The following is a 24446-nucleotide window of genomic DNA, read 5'->3' on the forward strand; positions in this document are numbered from 1 at the left end:
AAGAGGAAGAGGAGGAAGGTGTCGTCGTCTGCCGCCTCTCCCCCTTCAACTTCCATGGCTTCACAGCCTAGGAAGAAGAAGGCTGCCTCCTCCCCTCCTAAGAAGTCTCCCTCAGGAGCTTCTCAGGGCCCGTCCCACTCCGATGGGACTGGGGGTTCTTCCGCTGGTCCTCCTGCTCCTTCGGGAGCGGGGCCGGTCTCTCCTTCAGCAAGGAAGAAGACTACGGGGACCAGAGAGGTACATGCTAACACTGGTACTTCCTCGCCTGGTGTTAGCGGCTCTGCCGCTACACCAGGTTCCGTCTCGGCCTCTCGTTCGCGAGAGGTACCGAGTGTATAGTCGCCTACCGGTGACCGTGCAGCCAAGAACCAGATGCCAGAGCTCGCTCGGTGCCAGGTTCACGGCACGGAGCGGAAGGCTGGTGAGAGCCACTCAGGCGACTCTCACCAGGCCAGCTCTCGCTCTCGTAGCGACCAGCTGGCTACCCGGGTTGACATGACGGTCTCTGACCGGCCACGGGCTGAGGCTGGGAAGAGGTCCCCCCGATTGCCGGCGCCAGCCATGGCTGGCAGCAGCGGTTCAACGCGCTATGAGGACAAGTACCGGTCTCACTGTGACAGTGGTCTCTGCAGGTCGCCTGACCGCCGCTCCCACAGGGAACGGTTGGGTACGGCAACCAGCAGTAGCTCCTCTGACACGAGATCGGGGCCGCTGTTCTCAGTCCAGCCGTTCTCCCCAGGGAGACTGCTCGAATAGGCCTGCAGCTCGATCACCACCGCGGGTTGGTGATCACCTGCAGCCCACCAAGCCCGCTTTTCTGCCAGTGAGCGAGGGGGGAGCGTCAGGTCTGCCTCTCCCGTGCCTTCAACTTCCTCGGGTTACACCGGGAAGAGCGAGGCATTGAGGAGTGATCGTGAGGGGCGCGCCACGCACGATCCCGTCACGATGCTGTACGTGCCAGGCACGGTCCTTGGATCGACCAGGTCGTACGCGCAAGTGACAGGAGGAGACCGAGAGGGGTCTATCGCCGTTCCCCCTCCTGAAGGGGGAGGATCTTGGGATGTGCTCTTGTTTGAGGGACTTGACGGTCCTACTCCACAAGATGCAGTGACTCCTGAGATCCAGAGGAACTTTGCCGAGGTTATTGCGCTGATTCGTCAGCACAACGACCTCGGGGAAGGATCGCCGCTCCCACCATCCAAGCCCACATCCCGGCTCGAGTCGTTTTGGGGCCCAAAGAGGGAACCCAAACCGACGGTGGGGTTGCCGCGGTCTGAGTTTGCCGATTCTGTTCTGAACCAGGTAGAGTCTCGTCTCCGGACAGGAAGGCTCTCTCAGGTCGGGCAGATCGAACAAGCTACTTCCACCTCCTCTACTGCGACAGCGGCGTTTTTATGTGCCTTCAGAGGATCCAATGCCACCCAAACAGGTGAACCCAGAGTTAGCCTGGCTAACTCCGGGTGTGTCTCTGCTGCAGCTCCTGTCGAAGAACCTCTGGTTCTCGCAGCAAGAGGCACTAGGCCTGGAATCTACCGCTATGGCAGCTTTCCAGGCCGCCTCCTGGTTAGACCTTTGGTCCCTCACAGTGTCTAAGGTCGCAGCCAACTCTGGGGGAATCTCCCCCGAAGAAGACTCGGCTTTCAGGAGACTTTGTCAGTCTGGAGGAAGAGCCATCTCCTTCCTCGCCCCCCAGACAGCAAACCTGTGGGCCAACCTGGTACTTCGCCGTAGGGATGCTGTCCTTACCCGAGTATCCAGGGCGGCTGGGCGTGAGGCGGCATTGGGCCTACGCAACGGACCAGTACGGAGTTCCTCCTCTCTCTTCCCTGGAAAGATGGTGGACACTGCGGTGGACAGATGGCGCACTGACGACAGTGACCGTCTTGTTCACCAGGCAGTTTCGAAGGCTTCTGGGCAGCCTCGAACTGCGGCCAAGCCCAAGAGATTGGCTAGCGCTTTCTCGGCTGCTTAGACGATTGCCTCGTCGAAGCCCCGAGGAAAGACTGTCTTCTTCGACTTCTGCCAAGGGGGGCCGTAACCAGCCGTCCTCATGAGGGGGGGCCAGGGAAGAAGTCGAGGAAAGGGGGGAAATGCTAGGGACGGCATTCCCCCTCACCTGCTGCCGGAAGTCGGGGGGTGCCTGGCGAACCATTGGGCAACTTGGCAGCGCTACGGCGCCGAGACCTGGATAGTAGATGTCCTTCGGGAGGGATATCTATTACCCTTCGAATCTCGGCCACCCCTCACCTCCAACCCGGTCCATCTGCAGACTTACGTTCCAGGATCATCGAAGGACGTGGCACTACGACAGGAGATCGAGACCATGCTGAGCAAATGAGCTGTAGAGATCGTCACGGATCAGTCACCGGGCTTCTACAGTCGTCTTTTCCTGGTGGAAAAGTCTACGGGGGGCTGGCGCCCAGTGATAGATCTCTCTCCCCTGAACCGATTTGTTCGCCAGACTCGGTTCACGATGGAGACGGCACGTTCCGTGCTCGACTCCATCAGGGAGAACGATTTCATGCTTTCAGTGGATCTGAAGGATGCGTATTTTCAAAAACCCGTCCATCAATCCCCCAGGAAGTACCTCCGCATCATCCTCGACGGGACAGTGTACCAATTCAGGGCACTTTGCTTCGGTCTCTCAACTGCCCCACAGGTGTTCACGCAAGTGTTCACTCTGGTGTCTGCTTGGGCACATTCGCACGGGATACGTCTTTTGAGGTATCTCGACGATTGGTTAGTCCTGGCGAGCTCCCACTCGCAGTTGCTTCAGGACAGGGATCGACTCCTGAAGTTCTGCCGCGATCTGGGGATCGTGGGGAACTTAGAGAACTCCAATCTCGAACCCAAGCAGAGGATGAAGTACCTGGGTATGCTGATCAACACGGTAGCAGGGCGAGTCTTCCCTGCACTCGCGGATCAGCAGATTCAGGGAGGCAGCCAATTAGTTCCTGTCGGCAGGAACAGGCAGCTCAGCAATGGCAAGTTGTGATCAGCCACCTGTCGTCACTCGAGAAATTAGTCCCTCACGGGCGTCTTCACTTGCCGTCTCTTCAGTGGAGACTAAAGGAGGTCACAGGCGATGGATCCTCCTCCATCCTCCTCCTCCTCCTCCTCCTACTCCTCCTCCTCCTCCTCCGCCTCCTCCTCCTCCCTCCTCCCTCCTCCTCCTCCTCCTCCTCCTCCCTCCTCCTCCTCCTCCCCCCCCCAGATGCTGCTGTACTCAGACGCATCGAACGAGGGATGGGGCGCACACCTGGAGGAGTTGCGGACTTCAGGAGTGTGGGACGATCGCGACAAGCACCTTCACATCAATGTCCTGGAGCCCAAGGCAGCGTTTCTCACCCTCCAAGAGTTCCAGGACCGCTTTATGTGACACTCAGTGGTGTTGATGTGCGACAACACCACGGTAGTGGCTTACGTCAACAAACGGGGGGCCTTGTGTCTCTCCCGTTGTATCAGTTGACACTGCAGCTGCACGAGTGGGCCGTGGCTCACTCATTAGAGCTGTCAGCCCGCTACATTCCAGGGAAGAGGAATGTAGTAGCAGACAAGCTCAGCCGTCGGGATCAGGTGATAGGAACCGAATGGTCCCTACACCAGGACGTGGCGGAAAGGCTCTTCGACCTGTGGGGGCGTCCAGTCGTGGATCTGTTCGCCACCCGGCACAGCAGGAAACTTCAAGTTTTCTTTTCAGCCGTGCCGGAACCATGGGCAGCTGCAGAGGACGCTCTTCAACACCCGTGGGACAACCTCTTCGTTTACGCCTTTCCCCCGTTCATCCTGATTCGCAAGGTGATCAGTCGAGTGCTGACCACCCCAAATCTCAGGATGATCCTGGTGGCTCCTGAGGCCATTTGGTATCCGGACCTGCTGGTTCTGCTTGCAGAAGCACCGAGAGAGATTCCACATTGGCACAACCTTCTCACCCAGCCACACGTAGAACGGTACCACCGAGCAGTTTAGTCTACAACTTCATGGCTGGCTGTTATCCACCATCTCTTGCGAACGAGAGGCTTTTCTCGTAGCGCAGCAACAGAGATGGCTGGAAACGTCAGACAGTCCTCTGCAGCTGTGTACCAGGGGAAGTGGGCCATCTTCTGTGGTTGGTGTCGTAAACGGGGTCTGTCTCCTCTCAGAGCCACTCTTCAGCAGGTAGCGGATTTCTTCGTGTTTCTTCGCCGAGAGAAGCTCCTCTCAGTCCCCACAGTGAAAGGTTATAGAGCCGCCCTGGCACTAGTCCTGAAACTGAGGGGATTGGACATCTCGAACTCGTTCGAGATCTCCTTGCTCATGAGGAGCTTTGAAAGGTCTTGCCCACCCAGGGAACTCAGGCCCCCTGAGTGGGACGTGACTCTCGTCCTTAGGAGTTTGACTCGAAGACCCTTCGAGCCACTCCGAGAGTCGTCAGACAGGGATCTGACCCTCAAGACCCTCTTCTTGCTGGCCCTGGCATCGGCAAAGAGAGTAGGGGAACTTCATGGTCTTTCCTTCGATGTGAAACATTCCAGGGGATGGGGATCTGTGTTGCTCGATTTCGTCCCGAACTTCGTTGCGAAGACTCAGAAACTGTCGATCCCTGACAACAGGTTCGAGTCTTTCACAATTCCCTCCCTAATGGACTTCACCAACAATGATGCAGATGAGATGCTGCTTTGTCCTGTGAGGGCGCTATGGCGCTATCTGAAGAGAACTTGACACCTCAGGCCTGAGTGCCGATGCCTCTTCATTAGCACCGGGGTGACCAAGAAAGAAGTATCCAAGAACACGCATTCTTTCTGGCTGCGTGAGGTGATCAGGAGGGCGTACGAGGCTGATGGTAGTGACGACATCCGTACGCTCCGTCCGAGAGCCCACGAAGTCAGGAGCATTGGTTCTTCCCTTGCGTTCCGCAAGAACTTCTCCTGAAGGCAGGGGTCAGGGCCAACCAGACTACCTTCACCTCCTTCTACCTTCGGGACATTGCCCACAGGTCCTTGGATACTTTTTCCTTGGGACCTGTGGTGGCTGCTCAACATGTGTAGCTAACCCAGACCCTCGTAGGCTGAACAGCATCGAGTCCTGGTGTGACTGTAAGAATGGATGAGTGAATGAGAGTGTGACTGGCTCCTCTTCCCATCTTTTTCTCCCCCTCTACCTGTGGGCAGAGGGACACGGTCGTCATCATGCTGGATAAGGACGAGATGCAGGTGAGCTATATGACAGAGCCCCATCCTATCCCTTTCACTAGGGATATGAGCAAATATCCACGGGGGGGGAAGTGGATGCCAACAAGAGACAAACCCATAACTTTATATTGCCTCTTGCAAACAGGAACTTGTTCTTGCTTGCTGGTACGAATAGATACGCTTGCCTCTCTCTTAGTACTTGGTCCAGAGGTCTGACCATTGATCCTGTGGTGCACACCCCGATCAATCGGATAGAGGCTTGGATCCTTCCCTCGCTCTTACGACCAGGGAGGCATTCCAAGGTTGGGCGAACCAGTCTGTTCACAAAAGACTCGGATTCCTCCCACCAAGAAGTGAGTCTTCCTATTGTAAAAGGACTGAAAGGTTTGTATCCCGTGTTGGAACAAATGACAATTTGTCCAAAATTGCATTTTTCCTAACTATACAAACTTGAGGTCCTTTTACACATAGTTCCACCTCATGCCACCCCTCACTCTGCAGTTTTTGCTTGGGCCTAAAGCAAAAGTGATTCTTCGCCTCCCAGTCGCGCAGCGAGCGCACTTTCGGACAAGCAGTTAACTACCGAACCCCTTGTTCGAAAGCTTACGACCTATCCAGCTGCCGCTAGTACCTTCCTATTGTAAAAGGACCTCAGGTTTGTATAGTTAGGAAAAATGCAATTTTGGACAAATTGTCATGTTAGTTAATCATGAGATTACACAAGATATTGAGGTAAGGGGTTAAAGGAAGAGGTTCTTCTTTGTAGTGCAGCAAATAATCTTACTAGGCAGAATAGGCACACAGAAAATTTTAAATGTACGGGTGGCAAAGGGGAGTGCTCCAAACACAATTTTAACTTGAGACTGTCTATCATATCTTTAAATGTTTGTAACATGAAATGTTCATAAGTAGGGTGCTGACTGTACTTTGAAAGATATGTATGCAGTAGCACCTCAACTTCACCAATGCTTTTGGTGGTTTGGCTTCTAATAAGTAACAAAGCCTCCATATTATAGTCACATTATATGCACTTAGAAATGTTTTTGCAGCTAGCAGCAATTCCACATACAGTGTTCCCCTGCGAATAGTTGAGACCCCCATAAAAATGCTTAAAACTGCCTATTTTGTTAGGCAAAACTCAAGAAAAACCTACTAAAAATGTTCATACCTGGCTTTTTAAATAGTTTTATCACAAAAAGTGCCTTTTTTGATGAAATTTTTAAAAGGAAACCACGAATTTGTGGACATTGCTCATAGAAAAATACTGCAAATAGGGGGATTTTCCGCAAATAATCGGGATATATGTTCCAGAGAGATCCACAAATAGCGAATCCGGAGTCCATTTCACTGTAGTTCCCAACCTAAACTAGACATTCAGTCCAAGAGATTTAAAAATATATCAAATCTAAAATTGTAACATGGTAAAAAATAATAATGATAATGTAGTTGATAAATACAAAAATCAGTTGAGTAGATCTGTTACTACGACCACTATTTTTGTTTAACTAAGTTTATGATATACTAAAGGTAATTTTCATTTTATGTAATTGCCATAGGTTGGGGAGTCCCCCTATAGGAATGAATCAAAGGCATAGTACCTAATCAGTGATCTTGTTCTAACCCTTCTAGTATTTCATCCTCTTTGTCACTGCTAGTATAGGAATTCTTTTGCTGATTCCAGTTTTTCTTGCATCTTTCAAGAGGCAAATCTGTTGGTTTTAATGGGGTTTAGCCAATTTGTTAAACCTCACCATACTTTTTGTTGTTTATCAGCCATGGATTAGATAGACGCATGAGGTACCCTGTCACCAGTTGATTTCAAAATTAGAAATAGATTTTTTGGACTTGCATAGGATTATAAATTTTGGATTTGGATCCTATTCTATCCTAAAAGCATGGTTCTAACACATTTCAGATTTTACAATGCTTTAGAGGCAATCACGCAGAAGGCAGATGTGTATGAAGCTGAGATTTACAAAGAAGTACACAATGGCAGGCTTTTCCGTTTGATAACGAAGTTGAATACAATTGCAGATCGACCTGAGTAAGTTCCAAATAGACACTTTTTTTGCTTTGATTGGTGTTCTGCTTTAACTAATGTTGAAGTAATGCTAAAGTAGTGTAGTAGCCATTCTTTCATGTGACAATTCAGCTACCTTAAATCTTTTGCCAGGTTGAATTTGGATACTTCTTGGAGTGAAACGGGGGATCGCTACATGCTGAAACTCTTCCGTGATTATGTCTTTCATCAGGTAAGTTTATATATTTCTCTCTCTCTCTCTCTCTCTCTCTCTCTCTCTCTCTCTTCTCTCTCTCTCTCTCTCTCTCTCTCTCTCTCTCTCTCTCTCTCTCTCAAGCATCTTCTAATCACATCCTCTTGTGCTATTTTAGGTAACAGATGATGGTAGACCTTGGTTGGACTTAGGCCACGTTGTGTCTGTATTAAATAAGTTGGATGCCGGCTCCCCTGATAAGGTAAGTTGAGTTTGTGCTATATTATCATGGGTTACATGCTTTTAATTTAAGGTTTTTAGTTTTTACTGTTCTAACGTTAGTTGTTTGTTATTTTATGTGTTGGAATGTAGATCAAGAGTTAGAATGATGGAACCTCAGTGGAGAAAAGTGTGAGCAATATTAGAGGTATGTAAGCAAAAGACATCAATTGGGAATGAATTTATGAGAAGAGGGAGTTTGTGAATTGGAAAATATTTGGAATAATATGAAAATAGAAAGTGTGAAAGTAGCTGAGGAGTTAGGCAAAGCAAGTGGATATAGAAGGGAAGAAAAGTGTGGTCAGCATGACCATTGGCTCTTTCCACCCACATAGAATTGCCAACATGCAGACATTATTTATTCATTTTTTTGACTGTATATAGTATACAGCTTCACATTCTCTTATTTGTAACCCTTGGGGCCAGCTTTTGGATTTTTTGGATTCCAGAACTGGAGCTTGCTTCATAAATACACAATACTATACTGGCAGTCCCTGGTTATTGCCAATCTGGTCTTATGGCGCTCGTCTGGCGCCATAAAATCAGCGATTTATGGCGCCATAACAGGCTGAGTTGCGGTTACTGGCGCCATAACAGGCTGAGTTGCGGTTACTGGCGCCATAAGCTGCCTTATGGTGCACCATAAGGCTTCTGGTTAGTTTCTCACTGGACAAGTGGTTTTTGCGCTCGGCTGCCAATCCGGTGGTCCGAAGTTCGAATCCCGGCTCGGCCAACGCAGAATCAGAGAAATTTATTTCTGGTGATTAGAAATCCATTTCTCGATATAGTGGTTCGGATCCCACAATAAGCTGTAGGTCTCGTTGCTAGGTGACTAATTGGTTCTTAGCCACGTAAAAATATCTAATCCTTCAGGCCACCCCTAGGAGAGCTGTTAATCAGCTCAGTGGTCTGGTAAAACTTTTTTTTTCTGGTACTATAACATATGTAACAGAGTCACCATAATGGTGCTTAATGGCGCCATAAATCACTGAGTTTTGGTTAAAGGGAATTTTCGCTCATCAGCACCCCCTCAGGGTTCCCCTCACCGATAATTGGCGACTGCCTGTATACATAGACAGGCAGTCCCAAGTTATTGGTGGACTCGGATATCAGCTATCCAGTTTTATGGGGCTTGTCTGGCGTCATAAAATCAGCGAATTATGATGCCATAATGGGCCAAGTTCCAGTTATCGGCACCATAAGGCCCCTAATTAACATACCTAAGAGAGTAAGTTACTGAGTTTTGGTTAAAGGGAGTTTTTACTCATCAGCACCCCCTCGGGGTTCCCCCCACCGATAACCGGGGATTGCCCAGGCAGTCCTCCTCTTTTCAGCGGCGTTAGTTAACTGCGGGCGGTATTACAGCACTCGGCTAATGACATTGTTAACCAGATTTTTGGCATCAGTAAGCTGTTTATCGGCATCAATAAGCAGTTAACAGTATCAATAAGTGGTTTATTAGTGCTTAAGATGTTGAAACGCCATTTATTACCATAATTATCGGCAATTTTCGGTTATCGGCACTCATCCAAGAATGGAACCCCTGCTGTTAAGTGAGGTCTGTCTGTAGTTACAGTGGTCCCCCATATTCGGGGGTAATGCGTACCAGATCCTCCTGCGAATAGATGGAACCCCTATAAAAACGCTGAAGACAGCCTGTTTTGTTAGTTATAACCCAAGAAAACCCCACTAATAATTTTTATACTTGGTTTTTAAAGTTTTATCACAAAAAGTGCATTTTATGATGAATTGGATTAGGAATTTCTGGATATTTCTCATAGAGAAATATCGCAAATAGTTGAGTTTTCCATGAATGAAGCGGGGAAATGTTCCCGAGACAAATCTGCGAATGTGTGAGTCGTGAATCCGGAGAATGCGAACACGGGGGTCCACTGTATATCTTGCAGCTCTTGAGATTTTGTCCCTAAATATGACTTCATCAGATATTGTGCAAATTTCCTTAGATTTTAATCTTAGGCTCAGCTTCAGTTTCATTGGCAGACTCGGTTAATGGCGATCCAGTTTTATGGCACTTGCCTTTAACTGAAAATTTGTGCCATAAATCACTTGAGTTTCGGTTAATGGCAGGTTTCGCCTATCGGCACCCTGCCGAGAACAGAACCCCTGCTGATAACCAGGGACTGCCTGTACCAGGTTTGGCTGACTATGCCTGTCTCAGTTTTGGTAGATTCTCTTAATACAGGCGGCCCTCGGTTAGCGGCAGGGGTTCCGTTCCTGGCCACCGACGCCAAGCGATTTTCGACGTTGAGCGATTTTAAAGCCTACGGCCGCCGCACACCTTCTTTCGAAACTCTAGACCCGTCAAAGGCGCCATAATCCCACAACGGCGCAATATGTAACATTATATTTATGCTGTATAGTACTATAGAATTTACTGTACAGTGCATGTGGGTGTCTAGAGTATGTAAAGATATAATAAAGTTTATACAGTGTACAGGTAGCTGTAGTGTTCAGGTTACGATCATTAGTCTTACGATAGTCCGATTTTATGAGAGATCAAATTACAATGGCCTAACTTTATCCATCTTCTAGTTACATAAGTTCAATAACAGCAAAAGAGAATGATGAAAGTGTGGTTTTAACGTTATACTCGTTGCGTGAACGTGTACAGCCATGAACAACCGAACGAGAGAAACTACTTTTTTTTTTTCTAAGTACAACCGAACTGGATAACATCTGTTTGGCTTGTATTTCGATCATCGTACTACAGTGCAACATTGCCGTATTTGTTATAAATGGCGTTATGTATAGAATAGAACTGAGATATCTTAATGTAATAACTTTATTCGCTATAGATCAGAGATCAATATAGATTAAAGATCAACCGGGAAATATACCGTTAAATTTAAACCTAGTTATAACTGAAGCTGAGAAAACTATTCAAGCTGCTAATGACTATTATCGTACATCGGCAACAAGGATAAAACTGCAGTAAACGTCTGCCATCACACACAACTGTAGATAAAATTGGGATAAAATCATTTTAATCAAAACTACTGTGCTTGAAAGAACACATTTTACTGTTGGTTTCACGCCGATATAAGATAAATAACGTAAAGTTCGTATTACGATGATATAAAGGATTATTGCGAACGGAATCACGTAATTTTTTACGCAATAAACATGCCGCCAACGTAATCTGTTAAAAAAAAAATAGTAGTTCACATTCACAACGAGACATATTCAATAAATATTTCACCTAAAAACACGCTGTATAAGGAACAATAACTTTGTCTCATATAAGTCACGTTAATATAGATATTCGTTTATGCTAAACTAGAAGCAGAGCATTCGCTCAGAATTGCGTTATGGTGAAGACAAACTCGTATTCATCAGCTGATTTCAAACCACAACATTGGCTGCTCCGCGGAATACCGGCTTAAGTTTGCCGTAGTATTTTAAAATACAATAATATGAGAATACATACAATATTCTTGGATACAGTGAAATAATGTATAACTTTTTAAAGGATTTATGGAAAAGATGCATAATTAATAAAATAACACAATGCATTTTTCGGAACTGGCGGACAAGAACGAACATGAAAAACCATCCCCTGACAACTTGGAGCGTAGTTACAAAGGCTGCCTTAATTTGTATCTTATTTCTGTACAAAAATGAAAATACCTTTATGTAATATATTTTCATACACATTTTAAACATAAAAGCATAAACATTTATAAAATCGACACATCGATCGCTAAATTTGCACTTCTTTTTTTTAAATCTATATTTTCGGAAGAGCGGCAGGCGGCGGCTTACAAGAAAGAACATGAAAAAATATCGTATTTGATAACGTGAAGGGCAGTTTCAAAAGCTGCCTTTGTATCATATTTCTGTACAGAAATATAAATGCCTTTCACGTAATACATTTTCATACACGTTTTAAACAAAAGCATGAACATTTATGAATCGACACACCCATAGCTAAATTTGCACTTATGTAACTCGATATTTTCGGCAGAGAACCAGCGTCAGAGGCAAGTATATTTTTACCCTAATACCTACTTCAATAACCTCTCCAGAAAATTTCGTTAATATAATTTGCATAACCTTTATGGTCTGAACGGCATAGCTAAATTTGCACTTATGTAACTCGATATTTTCGGAAGAGCGGCAGACGGCGGCATACAAGAACGAACTTGAAAAAAAAACAATGTAGTTGATAACTTGAAGGGGAGTTTCAAAAGCTGCTTGTTTTTTATATTTCTGCACAGAAATAAAAATACCCTATTCGTAATACATTTTCATACACATTTTAAACATAAAAGCATAAACATTTATAAAATCGACACATCGATCGCTAATTTGCACTTTTTTTAAATCAATATTTTCGGAAGAGCGCCAGGCGGCGGCTTACAAGAAAGAACATGAAAAAATATCGTATTTGATAACGTGAAGGGCACTTTCAAAAGCTGCCTTTGTATCATATTTTTGTACAGAAATAAAAATGCCTTTCACGTAATACATTTTCATACACATTTTAAACAAAAACATGAACATTTATGAATCGACACAACTATAGCTAAATTTGCACTTATGTAACTCGATATTTTCGGCATAGAACAGCGTCAGAGGCATATATTTTACCCTAATACCTACGTAATAACTCTCCATAAAATTTGTTAATATAATTTGCATAACCTTTATGGTCTGAACGGCATTTCTACAAATGTATGGACTCGTTAGACAACGGCGCTAGCGGCGCTGTTAACTGAAATCTGTGCCGTAAAGATACCTTTAAAATGCCCTATTTTTTTAATGAATATTTTTGACGACCGCCGTAAAACCGATTCGCCGTTGAGTGATTGCGCCGTTAACCGCGGGCCGCCTGTAATTGATTTTTATTTAGTTTTTTACTAGTTAACACTTTTGCTTATAAGGCAGTCCCCGGATTACGACGGTCTCGGCTTATGACGTGCTGAGATTAAGGCACTTTTCAATTATATTCATTAGAAATTATTTCCAGGGTTTACGACGCCTACAACACTGATCTGGCAGAAGAAATATGACACCAAAAATGCAAAATATAAATGATCTGGCAGAAGAAATATGACACCAAAAATGCAAAATAATCTATATTTGAAGTTTTTTTTATGAAAAATGCAATAAGAATGCAGTTTACATAGTTTTCAATGCACCCTAAGCATTAAAAGTAAGGTTTTCTTAGGATTTTTGATGATGTTCCAGCTTACGACGATTTTCGGCTTACGACGCGTCTCAAGAACGGAACCCCCATCGTAACCCGGGGGACTGCCTGTACTCTTTCTAAACAATTATGTTGGTGGGAAAATGGCAGTTACTCAAGCAGTAGGCTTAAAAATGTTTATACCTTTTTGTTCAAGATGCATAGCTCTTGCAATTTTCAAGGTTGACTGCTCAAGTTTCTTTAATATTGCAGCTGAATGATTTCTCTATACAATGGCAAAAAAAACAAAAGACTTTTATGTAGGTGAAATAATTACAATTTACAAGGTATGAGAAATTTTGCACTTCTCCCCCAAAACAATTTTCATCCATGGCACAGCCAGATAAATTCTTGGTAATGGCAATGCATAAAATTGTACTTATAACAAGGAAAGTATTGAAAATGAATAACAAAATAACTTCAGATTTTCTAAAAAATAATCAACAGTCATGTTCTCAGCATATACAAAAAACCCTATACTTTTTTATTTATCAACAATTTTCAAGTTAGACTGTTCAATCTTAATACATTTTGCCACAATGAATGCTCTATAGAATAAAGATAAATCCCCCCAAATAAGTTTTATGTAGGTAGAATGATAAATATAAATTAAGGGATGCAAGAAAACTGCATTTTCCCCACAAAATAATGTGCCAAAAAACTATTTAAAAAAAAAAATCTGATTTTTTATACATAGCACACCCAGAAAAAAAGAGTACGTACAGTGTTCCCCCTGTATTCGCTTGGGATGTGTACCAGGCACCCCCGTGAATAGTTAAAAGCCGTGAATAGTTAAAACCCACGAATAGTTAAAACCACCACAAAAAATGCTTATAACAGCCTATCTTGAAAGTTCAGATACCAAATTTATACCTTCAATAACATCCTACTTCAAATATACCTAAAATTACTAACCTATTGCTGTATTAATCTTTGAGGTTGTATTATTAAGGGGATTTTGACGTAGGAAAAATCTTTCTGGGCGATGGGCCCGTGTTGCCCAGTGAAATAGGTGCCTTTAGCCCTATTTCTAAGGTAAAATATTGTTATAATACCAGAGAACCGCTAAAATTGGAAATGCCAGAATATTCTGGCTCGCTCACCTTTATTAAAAGGCGTCGGTATGGTTTCTGGGGCGAGTGAAACCACTACCACGGGTCCTTCTCCAATTAGCCTCTCCTACATCAAAAAACCTCAATCTTAAACATTTTACCATAAAAAATTATACCTACAGCTATTAACAGAGAGAGAGAGAGAGAGAGAGAGGAGAGACGAGAGAGAGGAGAGAGAGAGAGAGAGAGAGAGAGACCATTGAATGGCAACATCATATATCTGATCATCAAGATGGAAATTATGAATTATTTCTGAGACAGAGAGAATAATAATGGAGAGAGAGAGAGAGAGAGAGAGAGAGAGAGAGAGAGAGAGAGAGAGAGAGAGAGAGAATAACTCCTAGACTCCACTCCTTCCTCTTCCAATTCATATATCAAACTGTCATTTATTCCCCCGCCCTCCTTCCTCCAAGTGGATGAAAAGACTGGGAATCACCTATTTTTTACTAATCTTATTAATATTTGAAAATTAGTCATAAGGTAAATCATTTATTGATACTACAAAACAAATAAACATACATAAGTAAGAGAGAGAGAGAGAGAGAAATGTTATTGTTATTGTTGAATCTCATTAAACTTCATATTATTTGAAAACTAGTACTGTATATTTTTATTTTACCATAAAATGTAGTAATGGCCGTAAAGATATACTGTATACATACACTTCCAGCCCAGATGACGAGAGTTACCACTATGACATAGTATCTTGTGTGGCAAAAGAGAGAGAGAGAGAGAGAGAGAGAGAGAGAGAGAGAGAGAGAGAGAGAGTTATTTAAGAGTGAAATGGATATATTATTGTATTTCTTTAAAATACTATCACATGAATTTTGAAATTAGTTATTATTATTATGCAAAAATATTAATAAACATTACTCTTGTACCATAGAAATTCTCTTATCTCAGTAAAAGAGAGAGAGAGAGATAGAGAGAGAGAGAGAGAGAGAGAGAGAGAGAGAATTGCATGATGTAGAGTGGGCAACACAACCTAGTTGGCAACTTTCACCCCCTCTTGTCACATTACTTGATATATTTTGACAGCTGTTGGGCCCCAGTCATCTCAGCTTGGCTACCTGGAGTTCAAAGACAAGATGGGTGGTAGAAAGGATTTTCTTTTCTCACAATTTTTTTTATTTATAAACTAAAATCTTGCTAATTCACTTTACTATTTTCATTAATGAATGGATATTATTGCTGTTCACATTAATATTGATGTTTGAAAATTAGTAAATAATTTATCATACAAAAAAACACATCTCTGTAAGAGAGAAAGAGAGAGAGACTATCTGTAAAATACTTTCACATATGATTTTTGTAATTACAGTTATTATTTTATTATTATTATTATTATTACAGTGGTACCTCGACATACGAAAGGCTCAACTTATGAAAAACTCTAGATGTAAAAGCAAATACGAAGATTTTTGCGGTTCTACATACGAAAATTGTTCAAGATACGAAAGGTTGTTGCTGTAAAGTCCGAGATTTGCCCGGACCACCGATAACAATTTTAAACTTGCTCTTCGCCAACTGAGTAGACTCTCCACCATCCTCCTGCTCTCCTATTGGTTCCTGACGCTAGTCACCGCCATAAGATCCTTCTCTCCTATTGGTCAGCATCTCTTCCATGATCCCATCATGCATCTACGTAGCGGCGTGCATTTTCGGCCACTTCGCTCCATCATCGATATCATAAGCACGCGGAATTCATTCGTTCTATACGATTTCGTCTGTTATCGTAAATTCATTAGTGATTTCGTTGTAGTACTACTTTATCATGTTGTGTGAGAACTTTGCTTCATACGTATACGTACTACATAACTTAATTACGTACAGTATATACATAGTCATGGGTCCCAAGAAAGTTGAAGTAGGAAAAAAGAGGATGCTTTCTTTGGAGACGAAGATGGAGATCATTAAAAAATTTGAAGCTGGTATGCAATTGAGTGTGATCGCCAAGGAATACGGTCAAAATCCGTTGACAATAGGCACCATCTTTAAGCAGAAGGATGTCATCAAAGCAGCTACACCTTCCAAGGGCGTGACTATTTTGCCCAGCAAGAAGAGCCACTTGTAGGAAGACGACGGAGGAGAAGGGACATTGACACCAACCCCAGAGTTCAAGGCTTCTCATGGGTGGTTCGAAAAATTCCGTAAATGGACTGGCATCCATTCAGTGGTGCGGCATGGGGAGGCAGCCAGCTCGGACACGAAAGCGGCCGAAGCCTTTATTAAGACGTTCGACGAGATGACTCTCAACGAAGGCTACAGTTCTCAGCAAGTCTTCAACACTGATAAGATTGGCCTTTTTTGGAAAAAAAATGCCTTGTCGGACGTGCATCACGCAGGAAGAGAAGAAGTTACCTGGGCATAAGCCTATGAAAGACAGGCTTACGCTCGCACTTTGTTCGAACGCCAGTGGGGATTGCAAGGTGAAGCCCCTACTTGTGTATCATTCGGAGACTCCTCGAGCCTTCAAGGCCCACAAAATGCTTAAGCGGCCCGACAGTGAAGAAATTCTTGGAAGAGAAGTGCCTATCAAGGTTCTTTATCTTCCGCCTAACACCACCCGTCTCCTCCAGCCCATGGACCAGCAAGTGATATCGAACTTCAAGAAGCTGTATACGAAACATCTTTTCAAGAGATGTTTCAACATCACCAATACCACAAACCTCCCCTTGCATGAATTTTGGAAGGAGCATTTCGATGTTGTGATATGCATCCGACTCATCGACCAAGCTTGGCAGGAGGTTTCGAGGGGAACCTTGAATTCCTCATGGAGGAAACTCCGGCCTGATGCCACATCTGCCTGAGACTTCGAGGGATTCGACGTGGGCGAAGCTGGTGCTGCAGATTCAGGAACAGTTGACGATCCTGAAACTGTTTCGCAACCAGATCTTGACGAGATCATTGCACTCAGCAAGTCCATGGGGCTGGTCGTCGATGAGGACGACATCAATGACTTTCTCGAGGAGCACCAAGAGGAGCTTACGACGGATGACCTGAAGGAGTTGGAGGCCATGTAGCATAACGTCATTCAAGAAGAGTTCTCTAGCAGCGGCGAGGAGGAGGACGACGACTCTGTGACAGCGGCAGAAATTAAGGATGCTCTAGCTGCTTTTCATAAAGTGAATCATTCGTAGAAAAGAGACACCCCGAAAAGGCTTACACAGGTCATATGCTTGCACAGTTCGATGACGTTTGCCTGAGTCGTTTCAGGAAAATTGTGAAAAGCAGGCAGAAGCAATCTTCCTTGGATAGTTATTTTGTAAAGAGGCCTTTAGTAAGAGTAAGCAAAAAGGAAGAACCAAGTGGTACTACGAAAAAACAAAGTTGAAAGTGGTGAATAAGTTTAAATTTTGTATTAAAAAAAATATAATAAAAAAAATAAAAAAGTAAAAAAAAAATGTAAAAATCAAAAAAAGAAAAAAAAATTTAATTTTAAGTTTTTTGTAAAGTTAAGTGTTACAGTTTTGTTAATGTGTTTCGTAAAGTTTAGTTTATGTGTTCCTGACTTTTTTTTATGTGTTTCTTAAAGTTAAGTGTACGTATTTGCCGTTTGTTCTCCTCCTCTGTCGCCACTTTCGGAGATAGCCTCACTCGAAAGGTAAGCTTCCACATTTTACTACATACGTACGTATATACGTACAGTATTTCTTGTATACCATGTACAATAATACACTTTATTTACAGGTACTACATACATATTAGTACTACTAGTACGTATTAAGTTAGGTATTGAATGGTCCAAATTGTTGTAGTATTTCATTGTTTATAGGTCAATTTAGCTTTACAGGCAGTCCCCGGGTTACGATGGTGTCGGCTTACGACGTTCCGAGGTTATGACGCTTGTCAATAGACGTTATTTTCAGGGTTACGACGCCTACAACACTCATCTGGGAGATGAAATATGACACCAAAAATGCTAAATAATTAATATTTGAAGGGTTTTTTTTATGAAAAATGCCATAAGAATGCAGTTTACATAGTTTTCAATGCACCCAAAGCATTAAAAGTAAGGTTTTCTTAGGATTTTTGACGATGTTCCGGCTTACGACGATTTTCGGCTTACGACGCGTCTCAAAAACGGAACCGACTGCCTGTATTATGAAATTTCCTAGAGTGTTTTTGGAGGTCTTTGAACGGATTAGCCATTTTACACGTAAAATGCGGTTCAAGATACGAAAAACTCATGATACGAAGGCCGCCTCGGAACGGATTAATTTCGTATCTCGAGGTATCACTGTATTTGAAAATATTAATATATATATTATACATATGTATACCATAAAAATCTCTCATCTCAGTAAAGAGAGAGAGAAGACTAGGATTTCCTTCATTCATAATTTTTTAAATTTATAAACTAAAATCTTACTAATTCACTGCAGTATTTTCTTCAATTAATTGATTGCTCTTTAACTCTTAAAACGCCAAAGCGGTATTTCAGAAATCGTCTCCCGTGTGCCAGCAGGGTTCAGGAGTGAGCGCCGAAGTGGAAAAAAAGTTTTTTTCAAAATATCACAGCACGCTTAGTTTTCAAGATTATGAGTTCATTTTTGGCTCCTTTTTCATTGCCTGAAGTTTAGTATGCAACCATCTGAAATGAAAAAAATATGATTATTATATATAAATATTGGAATATATGACAGCGCAAAAAAAATTTATACATAAATATTGGAATATATGACAGTGCAAAAAAAAATTTCATATATAATTGTATACAAATCGCTCTGTGAGCAAAACGGTTAAAGCTAACGAGTTAATTTTTGTTGTTGTATTGTATACTAAATTGCAATCATTGTAAAACATTGTAAAACAATCAAAGCAACATAGAGAAAATATTATCACACATTGTAAAACGATCAAAGCAACACAGAGAAAGTATTATCACAAAATGATGCATGAATTCATAATGTGCGGATGTAAAATTTTTTTTTTTTTTTTTTTTTTCTAAAATTCACCATAAATTGAAATAATGTGCTAGAGACTTCCAATTTGTTTCAAAATGAAGATAAATGATTGAATATTACTAGGCTAAGAGTTTTAGCTTACAATTGCAATTTTTTACCATTTAGGTCGAGTTAAAGTTGACCGAATGTTGATTTTTTTTATCGTGATTTATATGCAAATATTTAAAAAATGATAAAAGCTATGACCATGAATTATTTTTTGTTGTATTCTACATGAAATTGCGCACATTTTCGTACATAAAACTATTTAACGGCTAATATGAAACGGAGCAAATATTACAACAATGTGACGTATGCATTTCAGAGATTTGCGGCAGAGATACAGCGCGCGGAGGGAAGGGAAATTTTTTTTTCAAAAATTCACCATAAATTGAAATATTGTGCTAGAGACTTCCAATTTGTTTCAAAATGAAGATAAATGATTGAATATTACTAGACTGTAAGAGTTTTAGCTTACAATTGCGTTTTTCGACCATTTCGGTCGAGTCAAAGTTGACCGAACGTTTATTTTTTCTATTTATCGTGATTTATATGCAAATATTTCGAAAATTATAAAAGCTACAACCATGAATTATGTTTTTGTTGTATTCTACGTGAAATTGCACACATTTTCATATATACAAGTGTATATAACGGCTAATATGAAACTGTGCAAGTGTTGCGACAATGTGACATAAGCATTTCGCAGATTTGCGGTGGAGATACAGCGCACGGAGGGAAGGAAAAAGTTTTTTTCAAAAATTCACCATAAATCGGCATATTGTGCTACAGACTTCCAATTAGTTTCAAAATGAAGATAAATGATTGAATATTACTAGACTATAAGAGTTACAGCTTGCAATTGCATTTTTCAACCATTTCGGTAGAGTCAAAGTTGACCGAACGTCGATTTTTTTCTATTTATTGTGATTTATATGCAAATATTTCAAAAATGATAAAAGCTACGACCATGAATTATTTTTTGTTGTATTCTACATAAAATTTGCGCAAATTTTCATATGTACAACTCTATATAATGGCTAATATGAAACGGTGCAAATATTACAACAATGCGATGTAAGCATTTCGGAGATTCCGCGCGCGGAGGGAAGGAAAATGTTTTTTTCAAAAATTCACCATAAATCAAAATACTGTGCTAGAGACTTCCAATTTGTTTCAAAATGAAGGTAAATGATTGAATATTACTAGAATGTTAGATTTTATGCTTACCCAAAAATACCATTATATATATATATATATATATATATATATCTATATATATATATATTATTATGTATGTATGTATGTAAGTATATATATATATATATGTATATTAAATTTTTTTATTCTGGTACAAATACATAACTAAAAGGAATGCAGGTGAAACTTTTCTTTTTGCATAAAATGAAATAACACATCAATAAATACAGGTATATAAAAACTTGTAATAAATATAAAACTAAATATAAAATAAATGCAGAATACTCACTTGTAATCCTGACTCTTTGTTCTATTCTTGTTGTCTCCCTCCTCCATTGAGAGTCATGCATTTTTTTCCTCTCGACATGACAAGGTACAGGTGGAGGAGGGAGACACACGCCCTTACTGCTGATGGGCCGCGGCCCTCTGCACCCTCTGTTGTCCCTTGGGCAGGCGCACTCCAATATATGACCGCACTGTGGTACTTGCGGTCACACTCCCTGAACCTGCAAAGAGCTATATTGCTGGTGCGACAGAAGAACTGGGTGTCTCTCCTTTTGCCATTCATATGGCACACCCGGCACCGTTTGTGCCTGCGCCCTTGTAGGAGCTCCAGTGTGTGATCCCGTGGCTGCAGCCGACACACAGGGTCCACTATCCGACGAGAAGTCTGAATCTGAGCGCAGGCGGGATCGTCAAGGGCGGCGGCAGGAGCAGGATGACCGAAGTGGGCCCTCCTAACATCTCTTTCATCTAGGGGCAGATCTGGGGCTCGGGGCAGGGGGCTAGTGATGTAAGGCCACTCATCGGGATTAAAGTTGATGAGGGCATTCCCGGCTACCTCGAGAAACTGGATGTGGGACAACCTCCCGAGGTCTGGAGATAGTACCCACAGTAGAGGATGTAGGCATTCTGGAGGGCCAACTGAACAATGTATTTGAGGAGCTTCTGTGTCTACCTCCTGGTTCTCCTGGCGAAGGGATAATACTGGAGGAGTTGATCAAAGAGATCAACTCCTCCCATGTGCCTATTGTAGTGCCCAATGACGGTAGGCCGCTCTACATGAAACTCCTCATACATAACTCGGAACTGCTGACGTGTCTTCTTCCGCTGGATGACCTCTTCTTGGATGGGTTCATGACTCGTCGTAATCATGGGGATGAGTTGGACCCCCTTCCAACAGATGACGAAGACAGCTCCCTTCCACCGCTACTCTCTCTCTCCTCTTGCCATATGTTGCGGCTGGCTAGCGAACTCTTGAGGACATTCGGGGCCCTACGCACCAACCGAAGGGTACCACTGATGTGCACACCTGCTTCATACAGTTCCTGTGCCAGGGATACCGAGTTATGATAATTACCCATAAACAGGTGGTATCCCTGGTTGCGGAAACTATCCACAAGACTGAACACAGTGTCACCAGCGTCGCTGATGCTTGCTGGTGTGAGAAGGAGGCATTTCGCGCATGCGCACCTGAGTAACGCTTGTAAACAAAACAACAGCTTGATCCGTGAGCTCCCAGCATCCCTTGAGGCGCGTGATTCAAAAGTTTTTGCCTAGTAGGCCTATAACTATTTTTCCGCGATTTAAAAAAAACTTTTGCCTCGACGTATAATACGTCGGTTCGGCACCCGACAGACAATTTTCGCTGACGTTTAATACATCCAATCGGCGTTAAAGGGTTAAAGACATTAATGTTAATATAGTGCCCAAAACTATACCAGGAAAACTAAGGAAAGCACACAGGACTTTAATCCACCACGCACCAGCATCGACAATGCAGCGTCTATTCAATGCGGAACATAGGAGTGAGCATAGAAGTGTTTAAGAATGAACTCAACAAATATCTAAGCTGCATCCCAGATCATCCAAGATTGGAAGATGCAAAATATACCGGAAGATGCAATAGCAATTCTCTTGTAGTAGATATTAGAGTTGCCTCACACTGAGGGACCTGGGGAAACCCGAGTGAGCTGTAAGGTCTATAAGATAAGGTCCGCAAGTGTTAGTAGTACGTATGTATATACATATATACCTTTAAGGGTACTAATGTTTAAGATTACTTCAAAATTATATTAATACAATCTTTTAAGGTTAACACAGTAATATGATAATAATTTAAGGTAAATTTTGATGTAGGATGTTACATAAGGTATACATTTGGTATTTCTATTCTTCTCTCTCTCTCTCTCTCTCTCTCTCTCTCTCTCTCTCTCTCTCTCTCTCTCTCTCTCTCTCTCCCCAAAAGAATTGATAGACAGACAAATAGATACTTGTTCAGCCCTCTCTTTCTCTCTTCTATGAAAAAGATATATGTATTTATGGGAGAAGAATTGTTGCCTATAGAAGTTCATTTCAATCTTTTAATATCAAAGAGTTATTTCTCTCTCTCTCTCTCTCTCTCTCTCTCTCTCTCTCTCTCTCTCTCTCTCTCTCTCTCTCTGTTATTGGCTGTTTATATATTTCTAATGGTAAAATGTTCCAGGTGACTTTGAAATGATATAAATAATACCAATTCAATGGTATATATTTGATGTAGGATGATACTTTTAAGTATACATTTGGTATTTGAACTTTCAAGATAGGCAGATATAAGCATTTTTAGAGGGGAGTTCTAACTATTTGTGGGTTCAAGCTATTTTTTTTTTTTTTTTTTTGGGGGGTTTTTTTTTTTTGGGGGGGGGCGGTTTGTCTAGTACCCATCCCCCATGAATACAGGGGGAACACTGTAATCTTCACAAAAGACTAGATTTAAAATTTCACACGAAGGTCATTGCTCAGAAAGGAGGAAGTGTAGACAACTTCTCATGTCTGGGATAGAATAATGGATGGCAATAAAATCGGTTCTTTTGCCTGTTGTGTAAGAAATAAGGAACCAATGACCATTTGGTTAATTCAGGGCTACAGGCAAGCGGTTCCATTGAAAGCTAGTATATAGATTGTTCAAAGCTTTCTAAATCTGGTACAATGAAGGAAAAGGTATATTGTCCTCCACTTATTCCAGTCTTGTAGGAATGCATCTCTTGCTTTTGCCTGAATGTCCAGGTTCAGAGATGCACACTGGAAGCTGATGGTTCTTGAATGTTGCAAACCAGTCAACTTCTGGATTGATTGATTAATTAGTTCTTGCTAGCGTCGCAACAACAAGGTTATTGGCGCTGTTCCACTTCTGGAGTGTGGAAGCATGTGAGCAGGTGACCATCTTCCCCCAACTGACAACCCTCCTGATGGCCTCCCTCAACCTGTCAAGGAGGCATCCATATGTGTTACGTATCACTCGTATGGTGGAGAGAGGTCGGCCTGTTTGCATAAGATGCCCTCCAGGTCCACGGATACAAATAAAGTCAATCACAAAGCCTTTTCTTGGCATGTAAGAGCCAGACTGTTAAATCCTACAGTCATAATCTCAGGCTTAGATCTACCATGGACCCAAACTGTAACAGACCCAGACTTTGTTCCAATTGTTATCTGGAAAAGCTGTGCTGTGCAAGAAATCTTCCTTACTCTGGTTTGAGTGCTTTGGAAAGAGACAGCTAGCTGCAAAGAGTAGCCCAACAAACTTCCTGCCTCAAAAAAAGCCAGTTGGATGTAATGTGGGACTTGTTCCTATAAGAAACCTTTTGATTGGAGTCTGTCAACCACCACTCTCAGGTTTCTTCAGCACTTTTCATGGTGGCTCCCCAGATTAACCAATCATTTAGGTAGCTCACCAGTTAAAGTCCTTAATTCCTGAGCTCCCATAAAATAGGTAAAGTATATTTAAGAATTTATGTAAACAGTGTTTGTTCAAATTGACAGGTCAAAAATCACTCTTTGTTCAGAGGAATGCTTCTTGAGGAGACTGAAGAGTGGAGGCAAATAAAGCTATCTTTCTTAGAGGGGAAGGGTGAGAAGGGTAGCTCATTGTGGATATACGGTCTTCCACCGCATGTTATGCTTTAGAAGACAACCCCAACCATGCAAGTCCCAAGGGGCTCTACCTGTTCCCTTGCTTTTAATATGCAGTCCAGGAGTTTATTTTTCTTTCCCCTGGTAGGAGTGTCTTTTTGATTTGGAAGGAGTGCTGATGCTATTGTCCTCTCTTCCTTTGTCGGAGGGTCCTTTAGTAGTTAACAAGGCATGTACAGCTCTGATTCACACCCAACTTTCAAAGGCTGAGTAAGAGGACACTCTCAAGGGTATTGTTATCCAGATTCCCTTTTTCAAGAACAATACAGGTAGTCCCTGGTTATTGGGGGGATGGGGGGGGCAGGGTTGCTGTTTCTTTGATGTGACAATAAGCGGAAATTGCTGATAACCAAAAATTGGCAATTTTT

The 24446-nt window shown here is 42.5% G+C and overlaps 1 protein-coding gene across 3 annotated transcripts in view; it reads left to right on the forward strand.

Annotated features, from left to right (window-relative positions):
* The window catches only part of LOC135197088 (PAN2-PAN3 deadenylation complex subunit pan3-like), a 331370-nt gene that overhangs the window by 277398 nt on the left and 29526 nt on the right, over positions 1–24446 (forward strand). For 2 of the 3 annotated variants that reach the window (XM_064224045.1, XM_064224046.1), the window contains 3 exons: positions 7087–7215; positions 7345–7423; positions 7563–7646. In XM_064224045.1, the coding sequence (XP_064080115.1) occupies positions 7087–7215; positions 7345–7423; positions 7563–7646 (292 nt within the window). Of the gene's footprint in view, positions 1–7086; positions 7216–7344; positions 7424–7562; positions 7647–24446 lie in introns of those variants that run through there. The other variant, XR_010310552.1, reaches the window with a different exon arrangement.

This window comes from Macrobrachium nipponense, chromosome 18, assembly GCF_015104395.2.
Source record: "Macrobrachium nipponense isolate FS-2020 chromosome 18, ASM1510439v2, whole genome shotgun sequence".
NCBI classification, from domain to species: domain Eukaryota; kingdom Metazoa; phylum Arthropoda; class Malacostraca; order Decapoda; family Palaemonidae; genus Macrobrachium; species Macrobrachium nipponense.